General features: G+C 64.1%; 1 protein-coding gene across 1 annotated transcript; it reads left to right on the forward strand.

The window, feature by feature from the left end:
* Nucleotides 1–3,798: 3,798 nt before the first annotated feature.
* On the forward strand, nucleotides 3,799–15,796 carry LIN28A (lin-28 RNA binding posttranscriptional regulator A). The gene is made up of 4 exons (XM_075438046.1): nucleotides 3,799–3,829; nucleotides 4,630–4,808; nucleotides 14,310–14,494; nucleotides 15,583–15,796. The coding sequence occupies exons 1-4, from the start codon at nucleotides 3,799–3,801 to the stop codon at nucleotides 15,794–15,796; spliced, it is 609 nt and encodes a 202-aa protein (XP_075294161.1).
* Nucleotides 15,797–16,038: the final 242 nt, after the last annotated feature.

Consider the following 16,038-nt stretch of genomic DNA (forward strand, 5'->3'; position numbering starts at 1 on the left):
CGGCACCGGGGCTGTGCCGTGGGGGGCAAGTGCCAGCCTTGGGGAGCACGGGGCACCGAGCTGGTGGGGAGACCCTGCCATGAGCTCTCACTGCATGGCCATGCACTGGCCACGGATCCCTGTTGTGCCTCAGTTTCTCCACCAGCAGAGCGGGTGGGGAGGCTGTGCGGCGGTTGGCAGCACCCTGGGCTGTGCAGGTGGGGAAGGAGGTGCTGGGTGCTGCGGGAGGGGTCCGTGCCCACGGGCGGGAGGTGAAGGTGGGCGCTGGGGGGGCTGTTTGTGCGTGTCTGTGCGCAGCCGGGAGGGCTGTGCCCAGGGGACAGTCAGGGAATGGGCTCCAGTCTCCCCGATGAGGACTCGGAGGCTGCTTTTGAACTGGTCTCTGCCTTCCCGATGGGTGGATGGTGATGGTGACTGTGCTGGGAGCCACAGCCACGACAACACCGTTCCTGGGACCAGCCCCTGCCGGGGACTGCAGCCCGTTGAGGACACCAGTCCCCATCTCTGCCAAAGCCGTGACCCACGAGCCTGGGTTTTTCACACCCCCTGGGCCTCGTCCTGCTGGGCTCAGGACCTGGCAGCGGGGCTGGAGCCAGGCAGCCCCCAGGCAGCATCGTGCTCCTCGCACGACGGTGCCGGAGCATGGCAGCACTGCCAGCGCTGGGCTCCGGCCGAGCACTGCCTGCCCTCGCCCCGGCCGTGCTGCGAGGGGGAAGATTTACAGGCTGTCAGAGCTGGGGCCAGAGGTCAGCAGGGGTCAGAAAGTCCATTTCGGCGAGGTCACTGTCCACTTCTTTCAATCTAATGAAGCCATTATTTGTGAAAGCGGCCGCTTTGCTGGCTATTCCCTTGAAGCTGAGCAGGGCACAGCGACGGGCTCTGAAAGAACAGGAAGGAGTCCCCTTCCCTTTCGCAACTGCCATTCAACAGGCCCCAAAAACAAATACGCCACACACAGAAATATGACGCGGGGCTGTCGCTGCTGCAGGGCTGTGTTGCCAGGGCCGGGGGAGGCGAAGTTGGGATGTAAAGGGACGCTGCCTGGAAGTGCCGTGCTCAGGGACGTGGCTGCGTCACTGGGACGGAAAGTCACCGGGGATGGGCAGAAATCGGGGGATGCCGAGAAACTCGCTGCTGAGTTAAAAGAGAGTTACAGGAAAGCGTCTCTGGGGGGCTGCCGGTCCCTCCTCTCGGTCAGGAAGGGGCTGGGGGGAGGAACCTGGTGCGTGGTGAGGGATTATTTTCCCAAGGATTCGTTTTGGAGAAAGCAAGGGCTGATTCCTCGCTGCATCCTTGCCCTGTACCCCCACCCCTCTGCCCACCTCCCGCCCCGCTGCAGCTTCTCCTGTCTGCCCAGGGACATCGTCCCCAGGCTGTGTGGGTGCTGGCATTGGGGTGTCCCCTCTGGGGACAGAAGGGACAGAGACATATTTCCGGGCTGCTCGACAAACCTTGGCCCCAGCCCTGGAGGCTTGTTCTGGTGCCCCTGATGTCCCAGGAATGGGCTGGTGTTGCTCATGGGCTTTTTTTGCGCTGCCCTTCCCAAATCCTGGGCAAAAGGAGGGAAGCAGGGAAGGAGATAGGCTGGAAGGAGGGGGTTTTCCTCCCTTCTTTCCTCTTGCCCTAGTTATCCCGCAAAGGGAATGAGAATCAAGGCAACCCGCGGACCTGGCCAGGAGAGGGTGCCAGGTGCACCCTGCTCCCGCAGCCCCCGGGACCGTCCTGCAGCGGATCCCCAGCCGGGATGGCCGTGGGTGCCGGCGGGGAGAGGGGGAGCGTGAAGGCGACCAAGGGTGAACACGCAGCGTGGTTTCCATCTTGCCAAGACGGTCCCCGCTGGGCAGGGAGCTCTGCAGGCTGACAGAGCCTGGTCATGGGTGGGAGTGGGGGTCCCGGTCTGTGCCCAGGAAGAACCCGGCCGGACTTTGCCTGCCTGCTATCGCCCGTTGGCTTTGGGGATGTGACTCAAGACTGGTGTTGTGGATAAGAGACCCGTGGAGTTTTCCCGGTCTATCCCAGTTAAAACTGGTGTAAAGATGAGGTGACACTCTGTGAGTGTCATGGAGTTATTGAGGTTGCTGTGTGTGGGTCATGGGCACCTCCTGCTCCACCCGTGCCCCGTGGGACCCTGGTTCATCTGCACTGGGGGGAGCCGGCAGAGCCCTGGGGGGCACCTCCCTCCCGGCCCCGTCTGCCTCCTCCCAGAGGCTCACCTGCCTCCCTGCCCTCGCAGAGAAAAACCTTCCTCTTCCTCCTCCTCTGCTGTCACCCCAGACCCGCGGGTGGGAGGCCGGCGGGGAAGGGGCAAGGCGAAGCCCCCGGGTGCAGGGAGCAGCGGTGGCGGGCGGGGGATCTGCGGGGACGGAGGAGGAGGAGGAAGGGCAGGAGGAGGAGGAGGAGGAAGCCGCGGCCCAGGACCCTGGACAGGGACGGCGCCGTTCAGCACCACGGACAGCGGCGGCGGCGCGGTGGGGGCCCTCGCGCGGGGATTCCCCCCACGCGGGATTTCGCGGGCAGCACCGGGCCGGCCCCGGGGGAACCCCCCCGCGTGACACCGCGACCCCCCCGCCGGGATCCCCAGCGTCCGCTCCCTGCCCCCCTTCCCCCCACCGCGCAACGCTACCACGCGGGGCGAGTCCTGCGTGGGGCGGCTGCGCTCAGCGCACCCCCCCGCCCTGGGCAGCTCTCCCTGCGGCGGGGGATGGGGGGGGGTGGCACGGGGGGGGGTCACCTCGGGTTGGGGAGGGGGCGGGGAGTCCCCCCCACACCTCCCGGGTGGGGCGGCGGGCGGCGCTGTGCCCCCATGGGCCGGGACATCGGCCACCCCGCCGGAAACGCGGCCGCTGGTCACTCGCCCTTTGTCCGCGCCCTGCCCGGGGGGAGGACGGGACCCCCGACCCCCACCCCCCCCCATGCCCTCCTGCCGGCGGGGAGCGGGGCCGAGGCGGGGCCCCGCTCCCCGCCGGCGGGAGGGCACGGGAGGGGGGGGGAGTTGCGTGTCCCCGTGGGGTTGTGTGACCCCGGGGGTGGGGGGGCGGGTTGCGGGACACGGGGTGGGGCTGAGGGGCGCGGGGAGACACCCCCCCCGGTGTCCCCCGAAAACCGGCCCTCCCCGCCCCGCCTGGTGCCGATTCCCCCCCCTCCCCCAGCCGTGGGGGGTGGCTCGCAGGTGGTGGCACTCGTGGGGGCATCTTGGGGGGGGGGGGGGGGCGAGGAGAAACGACGTGGAAGCTCCCCCCGATATTGGGGGTCCCATCTCCTCACCCCCCCGGGGTCACGTCTTCCCCTGACAGGTGGCCTCACCCCTAAGGGGAGGGGGTGTCACCCCCCCTCCCCCAGATCCCCCTCCCCAAATCCCTCCCGGAATGTGTCGCTATTAGCGGGGGGGGGGGGGGGGTGTTAATTAGGATCACGTGGGGGCGGGATGGCGGAGCGGGGCCCGGCGCCCCCCAGCCCCGCGGGTGGGTCCTGGATGGGGGGGGGGGCTTTGGGGCGGGGGGGGGGCCGCTATTGTCTGCGAGAATTTGGGAGCCTTTGAAAAAACCCTCCCGCTCCCTCCCCCCCCTATTGTTGGAGTGAAGATGGAGTCAAACCTCTCCCGGCGGGGTCTAAGCTGGGGGTTTTTTTGTTGAGGGTTCTTTTTTTTTTTCCTCCTTTTTTTTTTTTTTTCCCCTTTCTTTTTTTTTTTTTTTTTGGCTGGGCCGATACCCTCAAAGCTGGCCGAGGAGGAGGAGGAGGAGGAGGAGGGAGGAGGAGGCGGTAACAGCCACAACTCGGAATTTGCAAGCGAGGGTCGGGATGGGGTCTGTTTCCAACCAGCAGTTTGCAGGTTAAGTTATATTATTGTCGCAGCCCGCCTCTGCTCCGCGATTATTAATAACGACGGCAGAGCCCGGCCGGGGGGTGCAGGGACTCCCCCCTTCTCCCCCCCCACGACCCCGGCCCCCCCCACCCCGCTGTGCCCCAGCAGCGAGGCCGGGGCCGGCCAAGGGCTCGCTCCCCCGCTGCAGCTCTGGGGGGGTTAATTTAATTTTATTTAATTTTTTTTTTTTTCCCCCCACTCTCCCAGCCCCAAGATGAGCCTAGGAGTTTGGGGCCGGTGGGGGCTGCTGGGGTGGTTTGGGGGCGGGGGGGGTCCCCGGGCAGCGGGGGGATGCTGACGGCGGGGGAGCGACTTTCCCCAGCGTGGCTTGCTGGGGGGGTTTCGGGTTGGTGTTTTGCGGGAGTTTTTCCCTTTTTTGTGATTTTTTTTGCTTTGGTATTTTTTTCATTTTTGGCTTTTTTTTGGTTTTGGGGCTTGGGTTTTCTTTCTTTTTTTTTTTTTTGTTTTTAACGTTTTTGAGGGAAGAACAGCTTTCGGACCCCCACCCCCCACATCACCCGGGTCGTGCCGGCAGGACCTGCCTTCATCTCCCCCCACTCCTGGGGGGATCCCCACGCACACGTGGAGCCAGAACTGACCACTGTTTCAGGGTTTTGGGTTTTTTTCCTTTTTTTCTGCCTTTTCCAACCTGCGAAGCCCGAGCGGGATTTGGGGCTCCAGCTGCGGGACCTGGGTGGCTGGGCAGGGGGTGGGGGACACGGGGCACCCCAACCCCCAGCTCAGCGGCTCCGTGGGTCTCTCCCCAGGTGCGAAGCCGGGCGAGGAGCCGGCTGGAGACTCGCCCAAGGCTGAGAACGAATCCCAGCCCCTGCACGGCTCCGGCATCTGTAAGTGGTTCAACGTCCGCATGGGCTTCGGCTTCCTCTCCATGACCGCCAAGGGCGGTGCGACCCTGGACTCGCCCGTCGATGTCTTCGTGCACCAGGTACGGGGCCCAGATCCCGCGTGGGGTCCTGGGGAGGGAACGGGGTGCAGCCCCTGGGACCCCCCGGGGAGGATGCGAGGTGGGATGGGGATCCCCCCACGCCGCCTCCACATGAAGCCGTGGGTCCCCCCTGCCCAGCCCGGCATCCCGGGGGTCCCCCGGGCTCGTTTCTCCATGGCGGAGGGCAGGCACGGCCGCTCGCCCCGCCGCAGCCCGGGGCTCCTCTCCGGGCACCGGCCCTGTAAGCTCATCCGTGAGCGATTTCATTCTCCCATCCCGGTTCCCAGGGGAGCCCCTCGGGGCCCGATCCGGGGGAGCAGGTGCCCGCGGGGTGAGCGGGACGTGCTGGAGCTGGGATGCTGCCCATCCCAGGGCCGGTTTTCCCCTGGGTACAGGGTCCTGTGAACCCCGAGCCAGGCAGGGGTGCAGGATTGGGCTTTCCCCAGCTGCAGCTCATCCCCCAGGGCGGGTTTCTCTGCCTTCTTTCGGCTGCAGCTGGCACAAAGGCGTGCGGGGTCGCGTATGTGTTCCTGTGGATCCCGTAGGATAGTGACAGTCTCGTGTCCGGATTTGATCCCAATGCACCTTGCTGAGGGGGAAGCCCCACACGTGTCGGTGATCCTGCGCTGAGGGAAGTCGTGGATTCGGGGCTGTGGCTGCTTGAACCCCCCCTGCTCCCGGCTGTCGGGGAAGGATCTGCCTGGGGACCCCGTTGCGGGGCGGGGGGAATGGATGTGGAGATGGTGCCCGAATCGGGGCTGTCGGGCCAGCGCTGGGTGGGAGCTGTGGGGCTCGGCACTGGCTTGCGTGGAAAGGGGTCTGTGTGACGAGCGTGGGCCAGGGAGCAAAGCAAGCACAAGCATCTCTGGAGCAAACACGAGTGGGTTTGTGGGTACGGTTGGGAGCAGCCGCGCAGGATTTGGTGATGCCGGCTCCAGGGAGCCCCTGGACCAGCCAGCTTCAGTGGCTGCTGCTCTCCACAGGCCCAAAACCCCCCAAATTGGGGTCACCTGGGCTGTTCAGGGCTCCTGGGGGTTTCTCACCCCCTGCCCGTGAGGCAGCGGCTCCTGCAGGCAGGGCTACAGTGGCTTGGGAAAGGAACGATGACCAAGGGAGAAGCAAATCCCTTCTTCGTCTGGGGTGTGGTGGAAGCTATCATCCCGAGCCTGAAACACGGCTGGGTTCGGAGGCGAGGGCTCCAAACCAGCCAGGGAAAATGGAGATCCTGGTGCTCTCGAGAGAGCAAATGGGTCTTTGCATCTCAATGTAGCACAGCGGGACCTGGTGCCCGTGAGGGGAAGGCTCTCGCCCTCCCTCCCTTCTCCCGGGGGTTTTATTGCCCCCAGACAGTCCGGTTTCCTGATTGCTCTTGCTCACGTTCCTTCAGAAAGAGAACGAGCAGGGGTGTCTCTGCCAGGGGCATCCCACCACCCAGGGAGAGGGGCAGCCGCCCGGTGCCCTGCATTTTCCGGGGCTGGGGGAGGCGTGGGGTCCCATGCGCAGGGTTTGCTGCGTTCGGAAAATACGGCGAACGCTGGGTGAAAGCGGGCTCTTTGCGGCAGCGTGGTGGGTGTGTGGTTCCCGTGCCGCAGCGAAGGGCAGGGTGCTCCCAGCGCGGGGCTTTGCAGCGGCTTCGGGCTGATGCTGAGCCTTTCTCCTCCGGGTCGGGCTTTGCCTCCTGCCCCGCTCGCTCGCTCGTGGCAAAAAGCCCCCGCTCGCCTGCAGCGAAACAGCCAGCGGCTCTCCCACTGCGGAGCATCCCGGCACCGGCTGCTCCTCGGAGAGGGACCAAATTCACGCTCCCACCCCGGCCTCGCTGCTCTTGGGTGGCTGGCGGGGAAACGGGCCCTTTCGCGGATGCTCTCCCCATCCCGGCATCCCGGTGCTTCCCAAGAGCCGGTGCCGGCTGTGCTCCCCGGGGAGGGAGTCAGGCCTGGGAGGGCAAAAGCCAGAACTGGCTTGTGAGGGACAGAGATGGGGCAGGGGGTGCTGGGGTCAGGGTGCTGTGACCGGCACCCACCACCCACACCGCACACTCTGCCCCACACCAGCCATGGGGGTTTAACACCCCAGAGCCCCCCATAACCCTCTCCTTCCCCTCTTCATTTACATATGTGAATGATGACCCACAGGAAGTAATTGTGGGAGAAAGAAGGGAATTGGCCTCTTTAGATCTATTAAATCACTTTATTACAGGAACCGGGTCTGAATGGCCCCGCTCTGCAGGGAGCGCGTCTCCATCTCCCTCTCCCTTTATCTGATCACAAAGAGATTAAAATCTCGGCAGGACAGGAGACTAACAGGGCTCCTCGGGGCTGCCTTTCCCTCGCATTGTGAGCGAAAAATGAGGCGTTTGGGTTCAAATGCCTCCCCTGGACACTGGAGATGGATTCATTTGGGGACTGTGAGGAGACAGGAGGGAAGAAGCGCAGCGGAGTAGGAGAAAGCGAAGGGCTGAGCAGCACCCGCGAAAGGGTAGTGGTCTCGATGTGGTAGAAATCAGGCTGGTGCTGGGGAAGACCCCAAAGCTGCGGTGGTCCCCTGGGGATGTGGTGCTCGGGCTTGCAGCGCGGTGCTGGGCATCGCTTACAGGGGCGTGGGGCTGCCGGGGAGGGCAACCTGGGAAAGGGGAGGATGAAACACAAGCACCCCACGGTCCCAGGGCTCAGGGCCGCTGGCCGGAGCAGCAGGCGCAGCCCACCAGCGCTGGGGTTCGCAGCCCGTCCCCAAACCTGGCCCTGGCTGCCCAGACCCCGGGTACTGCTGCCCGCACAGCTCAGCTCCACGTTCCCATCTGTTCTCCAAGCCAACAGCTCTAAATCCTCCATGAAGGCAATGTTAGTTGGGGGGTTTTTTTGTTCCTCTTTGTGATTTTTGGCAAGGAGAGGTTCTGGGCACCGCTGGGACCCCACGGGTGCTGTGGCCGCAGGGCGTTTGGTGGCATCTCGGTGACGCAGTCCCGCGTGTCCTTGCGGGGACGTAAGGCTGTGCCCGTGGTTCGATGCGCTGGGGCTGCGATGTGGCATTTGTGCCCTGCCTGAGTGCCCAGGCAACGTGGGCACGGCGGGGGGCTTCATTTCCCCCAGGTTCCCCTGGGTGCTGCCGGCCGCGGGGGTCGAGGTCGGCAGAGGGGCTCTGTCCCTGCTCGGCCGGGCAGGGGACGGGGCACAGGGGACGACGGCTGCCGCTCGGCCGTGGGTTTCGGCTGAACCAGCCTGGGCTGTCGCCCACCTGCGCTCACGCTGTTCTCCGGCGTGCAGCCAGGCAATACACCAGCATGACGTGAGGTCTTACAAAAAACCAAAAAACCAACCCCAAAACACGTGTTTGGAGGCAGCTTCATCCCTGACCGCGCCGGAGAGCAAAGGCAGGGGCACAAGGGAGGATTTCTGCATCGGGGAGCAGGGTCTGGCCATCCCGCGGGGTCTCCTGCTGCCTTTACCCGGGTTGGGGTGCGGGGCAGGATCCGGTCGGGGAAATTTTGTCTGCGCAGGGCTGGGGCGGTGGCGAGGGGAAGGAGGAACCCGCTCGGAGCAGCAGTTGGAGTTAGTCAGTGCGTTGGACCATGGTGCCTGTGGGACGCATTCTGTATCTCACTTTTTCCGCTTTCTCACGTGTGTCGCTCCTGCGTCCGCTCTCCGGGAGCGGGGTCACCCCGCGGCGCTGGGGGGGCACCCGGGGTCCGGCGTGGGTGGCTGACCAGGGGTGGAAATGCACCTCGCATCTCTGCTTTTGGGGGGAGAGGGGTAGGAAAAATTTCTTTGTTGTTTTTGGTTTTTTTTTTTTTAAATAACTGCTGGAATAAAATCGTATCGGGCCGCTTGCGCGCCAGGTCCTGATGGCAAAGAGTGAAAGAGAGCGGCTTTATTCTACCCCTGAACCTCCCTCAAGACCCGCGCACACAAAAAAAGCCTCCTGTCTCTGTCTAAAGATTAACGGATGGCTTCAGGCACATCCCTTCCCCCAGCTCCCCTCTCAGCCCCAGGGCAGGGAGAGAAAACACCCTTAAATGGTCTTCCCAGATAAAATGGCCCAAATGAATGGGATTGCTCCCGCTGGAGCCGGGAAGGGCTGGGATGGAGCCGGCTGGGATGGAGCCGGCTGGGATGGGGCCGCTGGCTTGGAGACCCCGTTTCCCTGCTGCCCCCAGCTCCTCTGCTTCCTTTTCCTTATTTACTTGGTCCTACGGAGGAGTGGGATGAAGCTGAAACCACTGGCAGAAGATGCGCTGCTGCTCCTGGCCGTGCCCCTGCTTTGACATGGGAGCAGGGAATTAATATGCAGCAGCTAATCCTAATTAGCTGCCCCCTGGGATGCGCGGGAGGGTTTGGCACCCCCAGGGTGGGGGAAAAATACAGCTGAAGGAGCTGAGGGGGTGGATTTAGGGCAGGTAGCTGATGGATTAAGCTCCTCGGTGGATCCTTTTTTCCCCTCAGAATTAGTATCTAGCGTTTAATTTTGCTGGCTTACGGTAAAAAATTAAGAGCAAACAGAAGTTACTTTGGCAGGAAAGTGGCTTTATTTTGGTTTTACTTGAATTGGGGAAAAATTCTTGGGGGTATTGCTCTAGATAACAGTAGAGAGAGACTGGAAAACCCTGGTAATTTTTTATTTAACCCCCTGTGCTCTCCCCGACGGGGTCCCGCAGGCGTCACCCATTTATCTCCACACCAAGCCCCTGGAGCCGAGGGAGGACCCTGTTCCTGAGAGCACCCACCGGCCGCTGGCACGGGGGCTGAGCTGCAGGACGGGACCATGGGGCGATTCTTGCTCTGAGCCCGAAAACCCCAGCAGCGCAGCCCCCCGGCGCTTGAACTGCCGGCACCGGGAAAAGATTTTCTGCGTCGTTCTGGGAGAGGGGAAGGGGTTTGCTCAGGGCTGGATCCAGGCAGGAGCTGTGACGGCAAAGGGACGTTTCCGTGGTGGGAGCTGAGCTGGGCTCGCCGTGGCACGGGGCTCGGGTCACTGCTGAGTGTTGGCAGAGTCTGACCCTGCCCACGTCTGCTTTGGGGGCTGTTTGCTCTGCCGGCGCGGGGCTCGGAGCTGGGCTGGGGCTGCCCCGTCCCGGTGGGATCGCGATGACGTCACCGGGTGGCAATGGGAACCGTGCCCCGAAAAACGGGGCGAGCCCCAGCCCTCTGCACGCCAGCTCGTTCCTGGCGCAGGAGCCGAGGAGGGGGCTGCTCTGCGCCGGCTGTGCCAAGCCTCAGCCCTGCGGGGCGGGAGGACGCGTGTGTCCCCCCCAGGGTGGGCCCTTGGGCGGTCAAGGTGGGGCAAAGGCGGCCGGGTGCCCAGGACTCCGCAGCTGCCCTGCAGCCCGGCCGGGATGCCTGGCGTGGGGCTGCCTGGCACAAAGGGGGGGATCTGGGGGGACACTGCAGCTTTGGGGGACAGCGTGGTGGCCGGGGTGCCCTGGGCATGGCTGTGGGTGCAGGCTGAGCAGAGGGGACCACGGTCAGGGTATCCCCAGGCTGCAGGCGAAGGTGGGGTGCAGAGCCGGGGCGCAGTGACCCTCTGGGGACTCAGCAATTCCTGTGCCCAGTGCCGGGGGGGTCCAGCTCCCGTGGCCCTCATGGGCTGCTTCCCCTCTGCGGAGTGGGGGAAACTGAGGCATGGGCTCTGGCTGCGGTGGGGTTGGGCTGCCCGAAACGCGCTGGGCATGGCCCGGCCATACCCCGGGCACAGCTCGGCGCCACCGCCCGCGTTCCTGCTGTCCCAGCGTCCCAACCCCGCTCGTTTTCCGAGGGATTTTGGTTTAAACGGCCTCAACGCTCCCGAGGTGCCGCGGCCGCTCCCCCCAGGCCCCTCCGGACACAAAGATGGTTTGATTGAGTGGCCGGAGCTGGCTGGGAATAAACGTCCCCTTGTGTCACGCTGGGGAGGCCGCGGGGACAATGGTGACCCCGGGGCTGGCCAAGCCCCTCCGGAGCGCGGCGGGGTGGGGGCGAACCGGAGCCCGGCGGTTTGGGGAGCAGCGGCCGGGTTTGGGGTGCTCCACGTTGTCACCCCTCCGGGGAGGGGAAGCAAGCCCAGCGCTGGGATCTGTGACGAGGGATTTGTTGGGTGGGAGGAAGAGGAGGGATGAAGTCACCCACATGCAGGTGGGGAAGGGGTGAGGGTGGGGGGCAGCGGGCAGCGCTCGGCCGCTCATCTGCTGGCGTCTTTGTCTGCCGTAAATAACTGCGGAGCTGCCGGGGTGCGGGATGGGTGGAAAAGCAGAGGTTCTCGGCGAGGGGGTGCCCGGGGGCCACAGAGAGCGGGGAGAAGTGGTGCCCGCTCTCCTGCTGTTCCCTGTCCCGCTGGTTAACTCTGGACCCTAATGATAACAAGTGAAATCCTTGCTCTAGGCTATGCTTCGACACGGTTTTATTATGAGGACGGCAACGCTTTGTGATCCCAAGCCCAGAGGGACCCCAGGGTCACCCTACACCCCCCCATACCAAAACCGCCCCCTGCCCCCCGTGACCAACCCCTCAGCTCCGCCGTGGGACCTGGACCCTGAACCCCAGCACCCGACGGGCGAGCCGGGCGTGGGGCCGATGCGGAGGGGCTGCAGGGGGTCAGAGGGGCCTCGGCCATGCCGGCCACCCTTCCTCCCCCCGCCGTGGCCTGGAACTCCTGGAATTTGGGCAGCGGGAGCGCGGCTGCCGCCGGCCCTTTGTTCTTGCTGGCCGGTGGCTCCCGGCCCTGGCCCTCCCCTGCTCCCCCTCATCCCCAGCATCCCCGGCTCGCTCCAATCCCCCCCTTCCTCCCTTCATTTTTTTGGGGGGGTTGCGTGTGTGTGGAGGCCTGGGAAGGCTCCGGCTTTGTGTGTGGTGTGGGACGGGGGCTCTGGGCCCCTTCCTTTCAGATGCAGGAGGTATGCAGCTAATTCAATGGGCTGCAGTTTGATTACCTATCTGATAACAGAGGAATGCCAGCAATGTGTGTGTTTTGGGAAGGGGGCAGGGGGGATGCGCAGGGACCACCAGCCACTCTGCAGCTCACATCAAAAGGCTGTGGTGTGGGGAGGGGGGGGGGGGCTGGGGGGCCCCGGCCGCTGCCCCCCCCCCCCTTCCCCGGGGAGAGGGCGTTTCCTTTGGCCTTTTGGCGGAGGGGGCCGGGGAGGCCGTTGTCATCCTCACCCGCTCCTGGAAAATAAATCGCTTCCCCCATCGCGTTGCGGCAGCTTCTGCCTCTTCCCCGAAATGGGGGTAACGGATGGCTCACGGGGGAAGGAGCTGGACCCCCGGCACTGGGGGTACAGCGGTTTGGCTGCCCACGGGTGATGGTACCCAGGGCGTGGGCTGAGCTGCGGGGGGGGGTCCAGCTTGTGTGCTGGGGTCCCCCCCTGCCACTGTTTGGCTTTGTCCCGAAGCTTGGGAGCCGAGCGCCTGGGAGTTTTCATCTCCGCAGTGTAAACACAGCTGGGGCTGCAAACGCCCCCGGCAAGGGGCTCTGCCTCTCGTCCCCCAGCCTCCGGAGCTGCCTCCTGCGCCACGGAGTGATGCTCAGCTCCTCCTCACCCCCAAAATCCCGCAGCTGCTGCTGGAGTGAGGCAAACTCGCCATCCGTGGCAGCACCCATCGCCCAAACCGCCGCGCAGGGGGGGTTCGAGGGGGCTGGTGTGGTGACACACTGGGGATGGGGCAGGGTCGGTGGCCAACCCCGAGGTGCCGAGGCTGAATCAGGCATCTCCTGTGTTGTGCTGGCAGCTGCTTCAGATGCAGAGCTCCTGCTTGGGTGATGCTCAGCACCCTGGTGATGCTCAGCACCGGGGGAAAGCCAAGGTGGGGTTGGGAAGCAGTGTCTGGCCATCGCGCCAAGCATGGCAGGGTGTCTGCCAGCGGTGGGTGGTGATGGGACTGCCCAGACCACCCCTGGATGGGCAGAGGCTGCTGTGAGACCCTGTTGTGTCCTTGTTGCCTTTGGGGACCTCGTAGCTCACGGTTTGGCTCTCCCCTTTGGGAGCAGAAGCAGGTTGGAGAGCCGAGGTTTCTGACGATCCCATCTGGCTCGCCCTGCACCTTGTCCCAGCGGGCAAATAGACCGGGTGCAAGTGGGTATCATGGCCCAGCCCGTGGGGTCTGGGCCCCCAGGCACAGAACAGGGAAAAAGGGGTCTCAAGGGTGGTTCCTCAAGTTCTGCTGCGTTCCCACTTCTCTCATGTCCACAGACACATGCACGTCCTGCAAGACCTGGCCAAAAACAGTTCACTCCTGAAACTCAACAACTTCATTTTCTCCCTCTCTGCTTTTACGTGGGGTGATTCCACGTGGGTCCTGGCAAGATTTGGGGCGGAAGAGGGGAAGGGAAAGGGGAACCAACCATGCCTGCCCGTCCCCAGGCAGCGTGCGCCGGCGGCTCGGTGCGGGAAGAATGGGCGGCCGCGGCCCACGTGACGGGAACTCGCCGGGCCATGAATGGGGGAGATGCTCCATTCATAAATGCTGGGTCCTGCTGCAGCCGCGCAGGCGTTGGCGCCGGCTCTGCCGGGACTCCCCAGCCCGCTGGAGCTGCTCCTCCCTCTGCCAGCAAACCCCTCTTAACTCTTTGCTCACGCTCGTTTGGGCTCCACGAAGGAAGCTGAGCTGGAATTGCTGCTGGGAAGTGTCGGTCCTGGTCCGGCGGAGCAGGCAGTGCGGCTCATGGCAGCGCTTGCTGGCGCAGGGGGGCAAGAGATGTCGCTGCATCGCCCATCTCGGCTCCGTACAAATTAGTTCTGCTAAAAAGGATGGAGCTCATGAAAGCAGAGTGGGTTTTTGGACCCCACAACCCCCCTCCCCAGCCTGGGTCTGAACTCCCGAGTTTGATTGCACTGCTGTGGCAATCCTGGCAGGGACAGGAGATGCTCCCAGCAGTGACAATCCAGGGCCAAATGGCTGCTTAATTAATTATTGGGGGCATTTAAAGTGCTTGAACCGAGGTGAGCTGCAGTGCAGGGGGCTGGCTGGGACCCCAGGCCAGCAGCCCCAGCTTCCAGCCTCCTGGCCTTGCTGTGTGTCCTGCCACGAGCAGGGTAACATGTGCCTCTGCAAAGCCTCAAGATCCTTTTGTCTTTTTAAAATGGCATTTTTGGATCTCCTCCTGAGCATCCCCAGCCCGGGGCGCTGGGAGGTGCAGGAGCAGCTCTTGCTCCCCAGCCTGGGGTGTCGGTGGGAGCAGGGGGCTGTTCTGCAGCCCTGAGAAACAGATTTTTGCAGCACATACTGTTGAAATTCAGGTCAGAGCTGCCAGCCCTTGCTTGCCAGCGAGCCCTACTCAGCCAGGTGTCTCAGCTCGCTGAAGGCTGTGCGTTACCAAATGGGGCTCCAGGGATTTTAGGGAGATGAAAGTGCCTGGTTGAGCTCAGTCCCCGCTATCCGTCCCCTCGTAAGAGGCAGCTACAGGGGCCGTTGGCAGCTCTGGTGCCACGGGAGGTGTTTGCTGGGCTGGGGCTTTCTGAGTGCCCGGCAGACACCCCGGCTCGGTGCGGACACCCCGGCTCGGTGCTGACCCCCATCCTTTCCCTGTGCCTCCCAGAGCAAGCTCCACATGGAGGGTTTCCGCAGCCTGAAGGAGGGCGAAGCTGTCGAGTTCACCTTCAAGAAGTCATCCAAAGGTTTGGAGTCTATCCGGGTGACTGGCCCGGGAGGCGTCTTCTGCATCGGCAGCGAGAGGAGACCCAAAGGCAAGAGCCTCCAGAAACGCAGATCGAAAGGAGACCGGTAAGGGGCGGCTGGGGTCTGACCCGGGGCAGGGTCCAAGCTCTGCGGGCACCAGGAGCTGCCCGGCACCCTGCCCACGGCATGGGGACGGGCAGCGACCCTTCCTCTGGGAAAGTGGCTTCCTTCGGCTGTTAATGAGTGGCAGATGCAGCTTGGTAGGGAAAGGGCAGCAAACCAGCAGCGAGAGGGCAGAGGTCAGGGACACCCCGGGCAGCCGCTCCCCTCGTCTGGGGGAGCTGCGCTGGGCAGGGGTAATTTTCTCGAAGAGAAACCCTTCCTTGTGGGAAGGAAATGGCCGGACATCCCGGCAGCGTCTCCCACGGTGAGGCTGGGAGCCCCGGGGCGAGTTTCTGGCCAGCCCTTCATCCGTCCTCTCCTCTCCCGTCCTCCCCATCCCGGCTGCCCGGGGATGCCTCGTCCCAGCTTTCCCAGCGGATGCCGCCCTCCCTGCCCAGCCATTCTCACAATTGGGTTTTAAAATTAGCTGGGAAGGAAATGGGAAGGAAAAGCAAAGAGCAAAGGGTTGTGGCCATCCTAGACAGATGCAGGATTTAAAAAGGATACGAGGCAGCTCCCTCTGCCCACACTGCTCGGTGCGAAGGTGGCACCCGGGGGACGAGGGCTGTGAGGGTGCAGCCGTGAGAGAGGTTTGGGGCTGTCCCTGCAACCGTTCTCCCGACTGCGGCTGTCAGTCGTCCGATTGCCCGTCCCTGCTCTGCCGCAGGCTCTTGGCCCACGGTGTGCGACCCTGGGTGCAGGGTCTGTAGACACAGGAGGGGGTGGAAGCCCCCCGATAGCCCCGATTTTTGTCCCCGAGTGCTCGGTTTCGGTGCGGGGGTTTGCTGCCATCTCCTGGGTACCAGCAGCACCACTGAGCCAGGCCCAGACTGGCCATGCTGGAGCACTGCAGGGACCAAACCCAGGGCCACCATCCGTCCCCGGAGAGCCGACCCCATATCCCTGCAGCAGCCGGGCCATTTTGAGCCCAGCTCTGGCTGCGAAACCAGATGGGTCCCAGGCCGGACCACGGCAGCACCCCACCTCGTTTTGTTTCTCCTCCTGGAATCTCTTTCCTCCCCCTCCCGCAGATGCTACAACTGCGGCGGGCTGGACCACCATGCCAAAGAGTGCAAGCTCCCGCCGCAGCCCAAGAAATGCCACTTCTGCCAGAGCATCAGCCACATGGTCGCCAACTGCCCCGCGAAAGCCCAGCAGTCCCCCAGCTCGCAGGGAAAACCTGCCTACTTCCGAGAGGAGGAGGATATGCACGGCTCGGCCCTCCTCCCCGAAACCCGGGAATGATGGCGGGTGGTGGGGAGGGGGGGCTTCCACCGGGATGAAAAGGCTTTGGCAAGGCAACGGGCAGCTGCGGGGGCTCGGAGGAGGGAGGGCAGGGTGAAGGACTGGGGAGGGAAGGCAGCAGTGCTAACGGCGGGGACCCGGTGTCTCTGCACAGACCTTTTCCCGCTCTTCCCAGCCTGGGAAAAGCCCTGCTTGAATCAGGATGGCTCGTTCCAGAAACAGGGGGAGGCAGCACCCAACCC

This window comes from Opisthocomus hoazin, chromosome 17 (assembly GCF_030867145.1).
Source record: "Opisthocomus hoazin isolate bOpiHoa1 chromosome 17, bOpiHoa1.hap1, whole genome shotgun sequence".
Taxonomy (NCBI): Eukaryota; Metazoa; Chordata; class Aves; order Opisthocomiformes; family Opisthocomidae; genus Opisthocomus; species Opisthocomus hoazin.

Bases quoted from the DNA above. Each gene is read 5' to 3' on its own strand.
- LIN28A (XM_075438046.1), top strand. From the start codon at position 3,799: ATGGGGTCTGTTTCCAACCAGCAGTTTGCAG. The intron at 3,830-4,629 runs GTTAAGTTATAT...GTCTCTCCCCAG, and splicing joins TTCCAACCAGCAGTTTGCAG to GTGCGAAGCCGGGCGAGGAG. The intron at 4,809-14,309 runs GTACGGGGCCCA...TGTGCCTCCCAG, and splicing joins TCGATGTCTTCGTGCACCAG to AGCAAGCTCCACATGGAGGG.